Consider the following 14,276-nt stretch of genomic DNA (forward strand, 5'->3'; position numbering starts at 1 on the left):
CCCCAGTGCATTGAAGATGTGCAGAATTAGAAGAAAAGAGACGAAAATGGAAAATGAGGCAGCAACAGCAAAGCCTAATCTGTCAGGTGGAAGTGTATGTCGTGAATGCGGAAGAATTTTCAAAGCCAAGTTTGGACTCATAAGCCACTTTAGAGCCCATAAATAGATCAAAGGAACAAAAATCATCATCCTCAACCTCGAGGGATAGCCACAATCTCTAAAAATTATGTCCCAAACAGCAGAGACATATTGTCTTCAAAGAGAAAAATACTCAATAAGGGCAACAGTTAAAAAGTCATTTTAAACTTTACTGGAGTGTGTTAGTGGGACTGAACACTTTTCTATGTAACAGCCTGTGACACAGTTGAAGCACTATCCCATAATTACCCCTGTATTGCAGGTAGATAAATATCTCTCACTCTGATTGTTCGAGGTCATCTTGCTCACGGCCACAACAAATGGACTCTCTCTCACTTGAAATTCAATAATGGTCAAAACGTAATAGAACTGCAGAATCGCAGCTAATCTGCAAAACTAAGGATTGGGAAACTGATTGTTCGATTACCAACATCAATACTGCTAGTAATCTCCACCATAACAGCCAAAATGTTCAACTATCAATACTTTGCAAACAATTCAGAGACTGATCTGCACATCTCTTCACATTTTTAAAAACTTTTATCTTTTTGGAATCACCATATTTCCAATCTGTTTGTATGTTTGTGATGCTACTAACTTTTCTTGCATTTAGTAATGGATAAGCTCACTCTTTGTTAACTCAAGAAAGCCTGATTAAATTGTCTCCTATTAAAACATAGTTCATTTGGATCTGTGAGAAAGGGAACCATAAGAGAAGATATTCATTTTTAAATTAACCTTGTTGCACCCAACCAAAGGGGTGGATCCCTTGTTACTCAGGAATTAATACATTCACCATGGAGAGATTTATACATGACCAACATATGGATAGCAATGCTTGGCATTGTGAGCTGTGTTATGAATATGCCATTGAAGGAAGCCATAGAAATTTGTGCCACAACTCAATATCCCAGCAGTATCATCACGGTTTCATTTTCTGATTCTGTACTAATTTAAGTTATGAACTTAGCAACTCATGCCATCAATTTCTGTTTTAATAATACCCTGTATCACAATAGATGGTGCACCATCAGATCTCCTCTGTATCTGGTGCTTGCTAATATTTTCATCGGTGTCCACAAGAAACTCATATTTTGATGGAATGATCTCCAATCTCCTATTTCTGATCTTTGAATTCCCGCCAGAAGTAATTATTTCCTTATAATCTTAATAAACTCTGTGTTCAAATTCAGTTTTGAGATGGAACAATTTAGTACACTCTCTCCTTGACATAGTAGTTCACAAATATCCAAATGGCTCCTCCACCTTTATCTACCACAAGCCTACCTTCAGCAGTCAGTATATGTGTTAAGATCTGTGTAGCTCTATGCATTATAAGATTGGCCTAACCAGCAATCTTGCAAGTATGGCTCTAGATACTTGTTAATGTTGCAAGCTGGATGCAGACACTATGATTCTGTGGCTAATCTGATCAGATCATTGTTTATCGCACTAACTTATCAACATATCAAAGGCTGTTACTTTGGGACCTGATTTACCTCAAATTATCATGTAAAAGTCAAAGAAAACAGGTTAAGAAAACCATTGCATACTGCCACTATGAAGTAGCGAAGCAAGTGGTATCTTCTGCTAACAGGATATTGCCACCTGTTCAAAAGGACATTCTGCCCGTCAGAGACTTAAGCAACATCAGGTATGAACTTCAGCATTGATACGATGTCAGGTTTGTAGACCATATTCCAATCATTGATGGTTTGAACCAAAACACCAAAATAGGCAGAGTACAGACCATACTCAATCAGCCCTAAACAAAATTACATGTAATTCCAGAATTAGACAGCACTTTATAAACAATCCTGGGTGTGTCAATAGCTCCACTATCAACCAATTTGTGGTAACCAATGGAGCTTATAATATGGCTCATTTACACTTGCTTGACATAACTTATATTTTTACACAGGGACACATGTCCTGCGAAAAGGGATATCCCAGCTTTGCACACTTTAAAAACTATTTAGGAACTTTAAGTGCTCATAGTTCCCTTTCGCTTTCTCTATGACAACACCTTGACTAATCAGAATTGCCTTGCTTAACCAATTAAAACTATTTTCTCCTTTAATGTAGAGTGTGATTGAATTTTGGCATTTTTGTGTTTGTCCCAGTGAGTAAGTGAAAAGCATGAACATCATGTCCCTTTTTTCAGCAATATTAAAGTTTTCTGTCTTTATTGACATGTTCCTCATTAGGTGGTAAAATATTAAACTTGATAGTTAAAAGACAAAACACAACATGGCCTAGCTCTCTTTATATCAGTAACAGTTGCTGGAATGTGTACTCAGGTTTTTTCAGGAGCAAAATTAATTTTCCAATGCTTTCAAAAAAGTAAATACTCCATGGTCAAGCCATTAACTTTCTTGCCAAATATGGGCAAGCTCCAACTGGAATCTATTAAGAGTCTTGGATATAGCATTAACGTTCTGTCAACGTCACACTTACTTTCAATCATACTTCAAATACAACACTTAAAATAACACATCACACTTCAGCACAAACTTTAGGCAAGATTTTCACTTATTCAAAACTCACCCACCTGTACAGAAGTTAAGGGAGCCATTTGATACTGTATGATCAGTGCCATATGGGAGATTAGACTAAGTCGCAAAGTGTCACATGAAGTACAGCACAGAAACAGCCCATTTGGCTTAGCAAGTTGGCTGGCTTTGATCCTTCCATTCCTCCTCAGCTAACTCTATCAGAATAGCATGTTATTCCATATTGAAGTTTTACTATTTAATTTGGTTACGCTCTCATATAGGTGGTCCCTAGTTTTCATATCTTCTCTGCACTCCCTTTGAGTTTACTCTGTCAAAACTCAATTTTAAAAGATCTGTAATTTGTTAAGAGATACCTTTCCAATCATCTATTCTTATTGTATTTAATCTCAATTCTTTATTTCTGGTTTAATCCTTGCAAATCATTTTACAACCTTCCTTAATGTTTCAATATCCTTTTTTTTATAATATGGCAACTGGGCAGTTGAGTATTCAGAACATTTCCACTTTATCAATTAAATCTTTAAAATCACATGTGTCTGAGTCTTCCAGCTTGATGCAATATCATCTGAGGGCAGAAATTAAGTATTTCTTCCTACTCTTGCTTGCCAGCAGTGATGTTGATCTTCCTGTCATACTGGATAGAACTGGTTGCTGGATGTCAGCCAGCAAGTGGCAACTGACTCGACTGAATAACAGAATTACAACACCTCTTGGTGGATTTAGCAAGCTCGAAGGATCTTATGAGGAATGTGACTCCAGAGTCCTTTTCATTAAAACACTACACCTCAAGGTACTTTATGTGTCTTGAAGACCAGAAATTATTCTTGCACCACACTAAAGTTACCAGCAAGCACCTGGTTCCTCTGGCCCATGTCCAGCTAGCTTTTTTTGGCCAGCAAAAATTTCAACACTTAGACTGCTTTGAAAAAAAATCCACCCAGAGACATGACAGCAAGACTGTTGCAACATAATGTACTCTTGTTATATCACATTAAGCCTGAGACAATGACGAAAGATCGTGATCTTGTGCCTTCCTTCAGTGACATACCCGGCGTATTTGTTTATAGAATACAGCCACCACTCCTCTTTCCCAGGTTGACTCTCGGAGCCTATTTGATTTACAGTGGGACCCAGTGACTCTTCACAAGAAGCTCTTGACTTAACAAGATGCATTTTATTACAGGAAAACAGTTAGGTAACATTAGCAGGTTAAATATAGTTTCTCAGACAATCGGGGGACAAAAAAGACAGATCTGCCCCTCCAGATCCAGAACTGATCAGTTGATTTGTCAATCCAAGACTGTCTGACATCATCAGATTGAAACATTAACCCTTTCAGAACCATTACCTTATACAGCACCTGATAAGACTGAGTTCCTTACAACTTTTCCTATCCTTGTAAAGATGGTGGCATGACTTGCCTAGCTTCCTGATCAATGATTTGTTTCATACTTGCTCTTTTCCCTCAATCTGCAAACCAGTGATTACATCCAGAATGAGGAAAGCAAGTTGTGTCAATGGTGGTTTTATGCAGGATTTGTGTCACTGTTTCATCATATTTTTTATCAGACATGGCAACATTTCATTGATTTAATCTATGTAATTTGTGTCTTGCTTGGTGATAGCCAGCACCTAAAACAAACTAAAATATTATTTATTTCACACCCATGTCATTTCTATCACCAATTGAATGAGGTTCAAAAGCAAACCATTTAATGCAAAATGGGAGAATGTCCATGATTTTCTGTAACAAACAATCTGTAAAGAAAATTGTGGGATGTGGAATTTTGAAACATAAAATTTCAGAGAATGTAATTTAGTTAGTAAGTCCTGAATGACCATGCTCTGATTTTTCATGAAAAAGAAACAATAGATTTTATCAGATTTAACAGCAGGTGGTTTTTCAATGCTACAGCATTTTCACTTTGTAAATTCCACCTGATTGTATCTTATACAAATCATCCAAAGGATTGTTTAGCCAATCTCCTTTTATAGTAGTGTTCACTTCTGTACTTAAAATGAATTAAATTTTGAGATGGATGGAGCAATGATCTACATAAACGTAGATCCTCTGCTCAATTCTTCATGCTTCATGGTCTTGCAATTTCCTTGTCAGAAGTCACACCACACTAGGTTATACTCCAATCGGTTTATTTAAAATCACAGGCTTTCAGAGTTTAACCCTTTCACCTGACAAAGGGATATGCTCCGAAAGCCTATGATTTCAATTAAACCTGTTAGATTATAACCATACATTATACAGAGGAACCTCGATTATCCAGCATTCGATTATCCAAATTTCAGATTATCCAAACAAGATCGCAAGGTCCCGATGCTTGGTTAAATTGTGTTATCCGGCATTCAATTATCCAAACGAAATAATCCCCTGCCATGTCGTTCAGATAATCAAGGTTCCTCTGTAAATATAGCAGTGAAAAGAAAATGCTTGAAATATCACATACTCAGATGGATAACGCTATTCATTTTCTTCCAGCTGAATGACAATGGAAACCAACACCCTCATGATCATGAATGTAACAAACAACGCTTCCGACTGCATCCTTACAGCCAACCGGTTGGAAAAGGTGACTCTTCCAATCTTGTACTCAGTCATTATTTGTATTGGGCTGCCTGCCAACTTCATTGCCTTATGGATGCTTTTGCAACACAACAGGAAACACGGCATCCTCATTTACTTGATGAACCTTGCCATGGCTGATCTGATCGGTTGCTTCACACTTCCCTTCAGAGCCACATTGCTTTTCATGGGAGACACCTGGAAGGAGAATTCACCTACGTGCACCATTGTAATGATTATCATTAACTTCAGTTTCTACTATACTGTGAGCTGCAGCACAATTTTCCTTGCATTTATCAGCATCAGCCGATATGCCATGATTGTAAAGCCCAACAACATGCAGCTGAATAAGTTCTATAATACAAGTTTTGCACGGAATGCCTGTACCATCACCTGGATATTGGCAACAATCCCCATTCTTTCACTGAATATAAACTATTTCATCAAGGAATTGGACTTTACCAATGATCAGGATTCTGTGTGTTATAACATCCAGTTGCAATATGGCAAAAGAGTATCTGCCAATGCGTTTGTTGCAGTCGCTGTAATTTTTTTGATTATTTTAGCCATGTTTGCATTTTCTTATGCATCAATAGCACTGCACCTGTGCATGGTGAGGAGAAAAAGCATAAGTCAACACAATCGAGTGATCCATGTGCGAGCACAGATGATCATCATCGCTGCAATGACTGGATTCATTGTCTGCCATTTGCCTTATCACGTTTATCAGATTGTCACTGGGCTGCAGAGATTGAAGAACAGCAGCTGCGAGCACCTCCTGGGGACGCATCATGTGAAACTGATAACACTATGGCTTGTTTCATTGAGCAGCTGCCTGAATCCTATTCTGTACTTCCTACTGTCAAAATCCTTCGTGGAAAACCGATCAAAGAGAAAGTCATCTGACATGTGATATCATCTTTGGAATCACAGGCCCACAGAAACAAACCAAAGCCTTCAGTAGTTTGACAGCGAGGCTCACTGGTGTTTCCAGAAATGTGCTTATGAATTTACTATTTTTTTAAAGTAGTAAAGAGTCGTTGTTGGAAAGCACCAACTGTTTTCAGCATGATCTGACTATTGGCACATCACTATCACCGTGTCGTCATTCAGATGAAGAACTTGTACTGAGGCAAAAATCGTGAACAAACAAGTAAGGCAGCTATATGAGGACACAAAAAAGGAACTGCCTCCCCGATAAACAATTAGCTGGTGGTTAGAATATGAACAAAGACTTTGCAGTAAGTGGACTCTTCCACAAAAAAATCCCGAGAATTCCTCCAAAGTCAATGCAAAATTAAACCCCCAGAACAGGGGTAAACTGAGTAGCTTGGAGCATTAAAAAAAACTCACCAAGAAACAAATGGCTCAAGATTAAAAACATCACCAATTAATTTGTTATTCCAACAGAAATATTCAGGCAATTAAGATGGAACATTAGTTTCCTTTCACCAGTTTTCACCAATCTGTCACAATCAAAGAGATGTACAGCATGGAAACAGACCCTTCGATCCAACTCATCCATGCTGACCAGATATTCTCAACTAATCTAGACTCATCTGCCAGCATTTGGCCCATATCCCTCCAAACCCTTCCTATTCATATACCCATCCAAATGCCATTTAAATGCTGTAATTGTACCAGCCTCCACCACTTCCACTGGCACTTCCATACATGCACCACCCTCTGTGTGAAAAAGTTGCCCATTTAGATCGCTTTTATATCTTTCCGATCTCACCCTAAATCCATGCTCTCTATTCTTGACTCCACCACCTCAGGGAAAAGACTTTGTCTGTTACCATATCCATGCCCCTCATAATTTTATAAATTTCTATTAAGTCACCCCTCAACTTTTGACGCTCCAGGGAAAACAACCCGAGCCTGTTCAGCCTCTCCCTATAGCTCAAATCCTTCAATCCTGGCAACATCCTTGTAAATCTTTTCTGAACCCTTTCAAGTTTCATAACATCCTTCCGATAGGAGGAGACCAGAATTGCACGCAATATTCTAACAGTGGCCTAACCAATGTCCTGTACAGCCGCAACATGACCTCCCAACTCCTGTACTCAATAATCTGACCAATAAAAGAAAGCATAACAAACGCCTTCTTCACTATCCTCTCTACCTGCGTTTCTACTTTCAAGGAATATGAACCTGCACTCCAAGGTCTCTTTGTTCAGCAACATTCCCTAGGACCTTACCACTAAGTGTCTAAGTCCTGTGCTGATTTGCTTTTCCAAATGCAGCACTGACATTTCATTAGCCCATCTGATCAAGATCCTGTTTAACTCTGAAGTAACCTTCTTCACTGTAATCATCCACAAAAAAAACAAGAGTCCCTCCAAAACCTCACAAGAGCCACTCTATTGGCATTTATTGTGACATTCTCAGAGTTTCACCTGATGAAGGTAAAAGAAATCAAAGAGCTGGGGATGCTGGAAATCAGAAACTAAAACAGAAACTGTTTTCGGCACGGCACGGTGGCACAGTGGTTAGCACTGCTGCCTCGCAGCGCCAGAGACCCGGGTTCAATTCCCGCCTCAGGCGGCTGACTGTGTGGAGTTTGCACGTTCTCCCCGTGTCTGCGTGGGTTTCCTCCGGGTGTTCCGGTTTCCTCCCACCATCCAAAGATGTGCAGGGTCAGGTGAATTGGCCATACTAAATTGCCCGTAGTGTTAGGTAAGGGGTAAATGTAGGGGTATGGGTGGGTTTCGCTTCGGCAGGTCGGTGTGGACTTGTTGGGCTGAAGGGCCTGTTTCCACACTGTAATCTAATCTAAATCTAATCTAAATCTAAATCTAAAACTGCTGAAATAACCCAGCAGGTCTGGCAGTGTCTATGGAGACAAAGCAGAGTTAACTGCTGAAGAATGAAGAAGGGTCTCTGGACTTGAAATGTTTTCTGTACACGGACTCTGCCAGACCTGTTGGGTTTTCCCAGTGATTTCTGTTTCACCTGATAAAGTGCCGTGCTACTCCACTTTCTCAGAGATTCCAGGGTATATTCCCAGGGGTCCCCCATGATTTGCATGAGGATTGGGAGAACAGCACCAGCTATGACAGGAGGGAGTGATGGGATGTCAAAGCTGTGATTTTTTCTGCCTCTTATCTCCATGAGATCTGTCTTCTTCTGGAGCTCCTCCAGCAGGGTCTGCAGCGCAGTGTTACAGCCAGAGCATGTTCACACCCTCTATGGAACTGGGTGTGCGAAATCCACATCTACCACTCCACAGAAATTGGTTTTCACCAGGACTCAAATATCGAATCTACAGGTTTCTGCTACTCCAATGATGGTAATCAGTAATTAGGGCCAAAGTTGGATCAGAAAACCCAGTCTATCAAACACGCACTAATGCAAAAGCAAAATTCTACGGATGCTGGAATTATGAAATGAAAACAGGAAGTGTTGTAAATACTTAACAAAGTCTGGTAGCATCTGCAGAGAGAAAAACAAGGTGAATGTTTCAATGGCCCTTCATGAAGACTTAATTTGTTTGCAGCTCCAATGAAAAGTTATTGATCTGGAAAGCTGGTTAAAATATCATTTCCAGTTGCCAATCCCAATGCCAGCCTAAATTCCAGAGCAGGAACATGGTTGTGGCAATAGTGGGACTCTGGAGAAGATTTGCAAAGTGGTGGCTCATTATCAGGCTGGCCATGGGAGCACTATTAAACAATTGAGGCCCTTAAATTTGGGCCTTATGGAAACAGCCAAGGTACTGAGCCCCAGCAGGAGACCTGGACATAGTCACTGTAAGAGGGAGGGGGCTACAAAGACAAGTCAAAGTGCAGGCATTCTGTAAAAACTTGTAAATATTTTAAAATATACTGTGGCGACAGCGGTCGAGGTATCACTGCAGTGGTGGCAACCCCTCCACTGGATGGTCCGTGTCAGTGACTTGGATCTTCAGTGCAGCAGATGCATCCTGAGCTGCTTTGTAGGATATACCTCTGGCCACTGCTCTACTCGAGTCATAGAGATGTAGAGCACGGAAACAGACCCTTCGGTCCAACTCATCCTTGCCGACCAGAATTCCTAAACTAATCTCGTCCCATTTGCCAGCATTTGGCCCATATCCCTTTAAACCCTTCCTATTCACGTAGGAAGAAGCCAGCACCATGTTATCCACAAGCTCCAGCAACATTAGAGGGCTTTGACACTTGGGAAATTGATATATTTGTCACTCTAATCAGCTACAGTGTTTAGCTATCAATATCTGTGAAGCCCACAGGTGGAAACATAGGAACGGCATGGCACGTATTGCCTCACAACACCAGGAAGCCCTAGGTAATTCGATTCCAGCCCTGGGTAACTGTCTATGCGGAGTTTGCACATTCTCCTTGTGTCTGCGTGCAGTTCCTCTGGGGGCTCTGATTTCCTGCCACAGTCCAAAGGTGTGCAGGTCAGGTGGATTAGCCACAGGAAATACAGGATTACAGGGAAAAGGAGATGGGTCTGGGTGGGATGCTCTTCAGAAAATTGGTATGGACCCACCTAGCCAAATAGCCTGCTCCCACACTGTAGGGATTCTATGCCTCCACAGAATTTCATGCTGAAATTATTTTGCAGATCATCCTCTGCTCTTTAGGGTGGCACATTGGCTCAGTGGTTAGCACTGCTGCCTCACAGCGCCAGGGACCTGAGTTTGATTCCTGCCTCGGGCAACTGTCTGTGTGGAGTTTCCATATTCTCCCCGTGTCTGTGTGGGTTTCCTCCGGGTGCTCTGGTTTCCTCCCACAATCCAAAGTTGTGCAGGTTAGGTGAATCGGCCATGCTAAATTGCCCGTAGTGATCAGGGATGTGTAGATTAGGTGCATTAGTCAGGGGTAAATATAAAATTATAGGGTAAGGGGATGGGTGTGAGTGGGTTACTGCTCGGAGAGTCAGTGTAGACTTGTTGGGCCTAATGGCCGGTTTCCACACTGTAGGGATTTTATGATTCCATAAAATAATAAACTGTGGCATTATTAATTACCATTGTAGCTTAAGAGATGTAATTTAATTGTTTAATCAAGCAAAATCTGCTGCATTGACTTCCTGCTAGTGCTGACTTTCTTTTAATAAACTGATTTAAGTTTATAAATGAAATCATACGGCTTGTGACAGTTCACTTACTCTTTCACCTTTTAAGGCAAGACTCACATAAAGGAGAGCTTACAAATCACTGAGAAAATTTACAGTAACAAGAATTCTTGTTCTCTGGGCAATGCAGTACCACCAGTACCAGTGGGCATTTATTGTAATTGGGAATGAAAGGTTGGTCAATTATGGGAGTGCTCTGGACTGTGTGTATCTTCTGGATAAGCTCCCACAAGTAAATGATTCCTTTCATATGCAATTCCATAAGAATCCAGAAAAAACAAAGAAATGACAGAATGGATAAATGTTGCAAATACACACATCACAGATCTCAAGCTGAGGAGTTATTTTAAGTTGGTCACGGACAATTTCTTCATTAAAGCATTGTTTCTATTTCTGCCGAAAGATAATTGTGGAGGCTAAAAAAATCAGACTTCCATTGCAAATGCAGAAGAATTAGAATTGTGTTATTGAAAATCTAATCAATTTGGAAAATTAGACAAGAAGATTACTGATTTCTGATATTTTCAGTCATGGAATTCAATATTCAAAGTATTAGTTAAAATCTCTGAATACAACTTGTTAAAAATGGAATTTGACCCTTGGTAAAATCGGTTGCGCTCACCTCATTGCCCACATGGAATAAACATCTCTACAGTTATATAACACTTATCTTCAGATCTCCATGAACAAGGCCAGGTTGGGACCTGCCTAATCACATACAAGCACATGGCCAAGGAGGATGGGTAAACATCATGTGGTCCAACCAGCCTGCCCAATCAAGACACAATGCAACTCTGTGTGACATGTTCTCTAGTCTCACAATCTCATGAGAGAAACAATGGAAAAACAAATTGAGATTCAGTGCTTTGCTGATTGAGCAACTAACTTTAATTCTGTAGTTACAAAGGTTCATTGTGTTCACATCCTGCCATTCTCCAGTCTTAACCACCTTCTAACTTTCTACTGTCTAATTAGTGCAATGTATTTTTCCTTTTGAAATCTCACTTCCTCCACTCCATGTTCTTTTATGAAGAACATCTAGTTTCTCAAATCCATCTCCCATCCTGAAGTTGAAGATCCCTAAGATTTGGTATCAGATTGGGCGCCCTTCAGGGAACTGTCATGTATGGAATTCAGACTGCAATATTATATGTGCAGTTGTAGCACGGTTTGGTATAACCTAAACATAGTGCATCCAATTTTAATTCTTGTGAGTAAATCAATTTGAGAAAAATCTCAACCAGAGTTCTTTGTTTTAAATTTCACTGCCATAATAATTGAACCTAACGTCCTAGCTCACAGTGCTTGTCGATCTTCAATGGAATATCTTCTGTGAACCCTACGTCTTTCACCTATTATTCTTGCATACTAAACACATGCTTAGAATTAGCAAGCCTCAGATGCATCACACTGCATTTATCCATATTGAGACCTTTCTCCTTCTCATTAACTCATTTTCTAAACATAACTACGTGGACGTGTACGTTACTATTGTATTTGCATTTCTACCTCCTTTGCACCCAAATTTTAAATAATTTCATTGTCACTGCCATCTCCTTCCCACAATCTAATATTGAACATAACCTTTCACTATTGACACCACACAATGAATTCTTATCTAAATAATCTTCCTTGCAGCCCTTTATTGAAGGCATTCTGGAAACAAAATACTACAACATTAACTGAACTGCCATCACCCACTAACGTAGTCTGCTCTTCAAGAATGTTACTTGCTCAGGGAGACAGGACCTCTATTATTAATGCTAAGAGTAGCAGTTCTGTCTAGGAGGTCAACAAATGTGTCACAAATAATATCCTCCAATAATAATGCAAAGACAGAAGCCATTATTTCCAGTCCTGGTGCCAGGTTAATTCCCCATTCACTGACTTCATCCCTCTCAACGATAACTGACCAAGATAGACATAGACTGTTAGTTTCAAATGTGGCTTCAAAGTGAATTTCTGACTTCACGTTGTGCTATCACTCTATTCATTATTTCCACAGATATCACCTGACTCTTGCTTATTCAATCTCATCGTCTGCCAAATCCTGATTCATGATTTTGTTACCTCTAGACTTAACTAATTCCTATGCATTCCTGAATGGCCTAGTACTAGAACCATCCTGAGGGTGGGGGCAAGAGGGAGATGGGGTGGTTGATTGGGGGTGGGGGGTGGGGGATGGGGGGTGGTGGCAGCATCATTGACCAAGTACTAATCTGGATTGCACATATAAGTTCTGTGGCTTCAAGAGCAGATCAGATGCTAGGAATTCTGTGATGATTGATTCATCTTCCAGCTTGTTCACTTCCCCATTACTTGTTCACCATCTACAAGGCACAAGTCCGGAGTCTGATAGAATACACTTCACTTGCCTTGATGGGTGCAGCTCCAACAACACTCAAGAAACTTGATACCAGCCAGGACAAAGCAGCTTACCCACCATCCCCTCTCACCTTAAATTTATGCCCTCTAGTTCTGGACACCCGCATCCCAGGGGTGATGTCTGTTTACCCTAACCTTGTCTGTTTACCCTAACCATCCCCCTCGTGTTTTTGTCAATCTCTATGAGGTCATCCCTCAGCCTCTGACGTTCCAGGGAAAAGAGCCCCTGCCTATTCAGCCTCCCCCAATAGCTCACCCCCCCCCCCCCCCCCCCCAACCCTTGCAACATCCTTGTAAATCTTTTCTGAACCCTTTTAAGTTTCTTAAAATCCTGAGGGTCTGTTTCCATGCTGGATATCTCTAAGACTCTATAATGGCATACGATATTCCAAAAGTGGCCTAACCAATGTCTGTATAGCCACAACCTGACCTCCCAACTCCTATACTCAATGCTCTGACTAATAATGGAAAGCATACCAAATGCCTTCTTCACTATCCTATCTACCTGCGACTCCACTTTCAAGGAACTATGAACCTGTACTCCAAGGTCTCTTTGTTCAGCAACATTCCCTAAGACATCACCATTCAGTGCATAAGTCCTGCTAAGATTTGCTTGCCCAAAATGAAATCATCACATTTATGTAAATTAAACTCCTTCTGCCAGTCCTCAGCCCATTGATCAAGACCCTGTAGTACTCTGAGGTAACCTTCTTCGCTGTCCACTACACCTGTAATTTTAATGTCATCTGCAAACTGACTAACTATATCTCCTATATTCACGTCCAAATCATTTATATAAATGACAAAAAGCAGTGGACTCAGCACCAATCCTCGTGGCACACCACTGGTCGCACCACCAGTCTGAAAAGCAACCGTCCACCACTACCCTCTGTCTTCTACCTTCGAACCAGTTTCAGATCTCAGTTTCAAGATGGAATATTTAAAATGTGAGTGAAAGTTCACATTTAAATCTGTTTTACTTTAATTTCATGAGTGACCAAAGGTCCATAAAGACCACTAATTACTTGCTAAACCAGGTTCAACATTGTATTGCAGCCATACGCTTTATTATGACATTGAAGCAAGGTGACCTCCTTTAGGAGTGTATCATTGCTGCATGCTGAAGTTGGTTTGTAGCCCAATAAAGGAGTTGTACCAAAACAAAATCAGAAATTACTGGTGAAACTCATCAGGTCTGGCAGTGTCTGTGGGAGGAAAGCAGAATTAACGTTTCGAGTCCAATGACTCTTCATCAGAGCAGATGCAGTGATGCTGCCAGACCTGCTGTGTTTCTACAACAATTTCTGTTTTTGTTTCAGGTCTGCTTGTATGGAGCCGCAGAAAATGGGGGAGATACTAAATGAGTATTTTGCATCAGTATTTACTGTGGAAAAGGATATGGAAGATATAGACTGTAGGGAAATAGATGGTGACATCTTGCAAAATGTCCATTTTACAGAGGAGGAAGTGCTGGATATCTTTAAACGGGTAAAGCTGGATAAATCCCCAGGACCTGATCAGGTGTACCTGAGAACTCTGTGGGAAGCTAGAGAAGTGATTGCTGGGCCTCTTGCTGA

General features: G+C 40.6%; 1 protein-coding gene across 5 annotated transcripts in view; it reads left to right on the forward strand.

The window, feature by feature from the left end:
- Nucleotides 1-10,320, forward strand: part of LOC122564808 (putative G protein-coupled receptor 82) — a 90,515-nt gene extending 80,195 nt beyond the window's left edge. For all 5 annotated transcript variants that reach the window (XM_043720080.2, XM_087998479.1, XM_043720077.2 and 2 more), the window contains exon 2: nt 5,149-10,320. In XM_043720080.2, coding sequence (XP_043576015.1) covers nt 5,153-6,145 — 993 coding nt within the window. In that variant the 5' untranslated portion in view covers nt 5,149-5,152 and the 3' untranslated portion in view covers nt 6,146-10,320. The remainder of the gene's footprint in view (nt 1-5,148) is intronic.
- The last annotated feature ends 3,956 nt before the right edge of the window (nt 10,321-14,276 follow it).

The sequence above is a fragment of the Chiloscyllium plagiosum genome, unplaced genomic scaffold (assembly GCF_037043375.1).
Source record: "Chiloscyllium plagiosum isolate Xiang-an unplaced genomic scaffold, Cpla_swu_hap1 HiC_scaffold_21, whole genome shotgun sequence".
NCBI lineage: Eukaryota > Metazoa > Chordata > Chondrichthyes > Orectolobiformes > Hemiscylliidae > Chiloscyllium > Chiloscyllium plagiosum.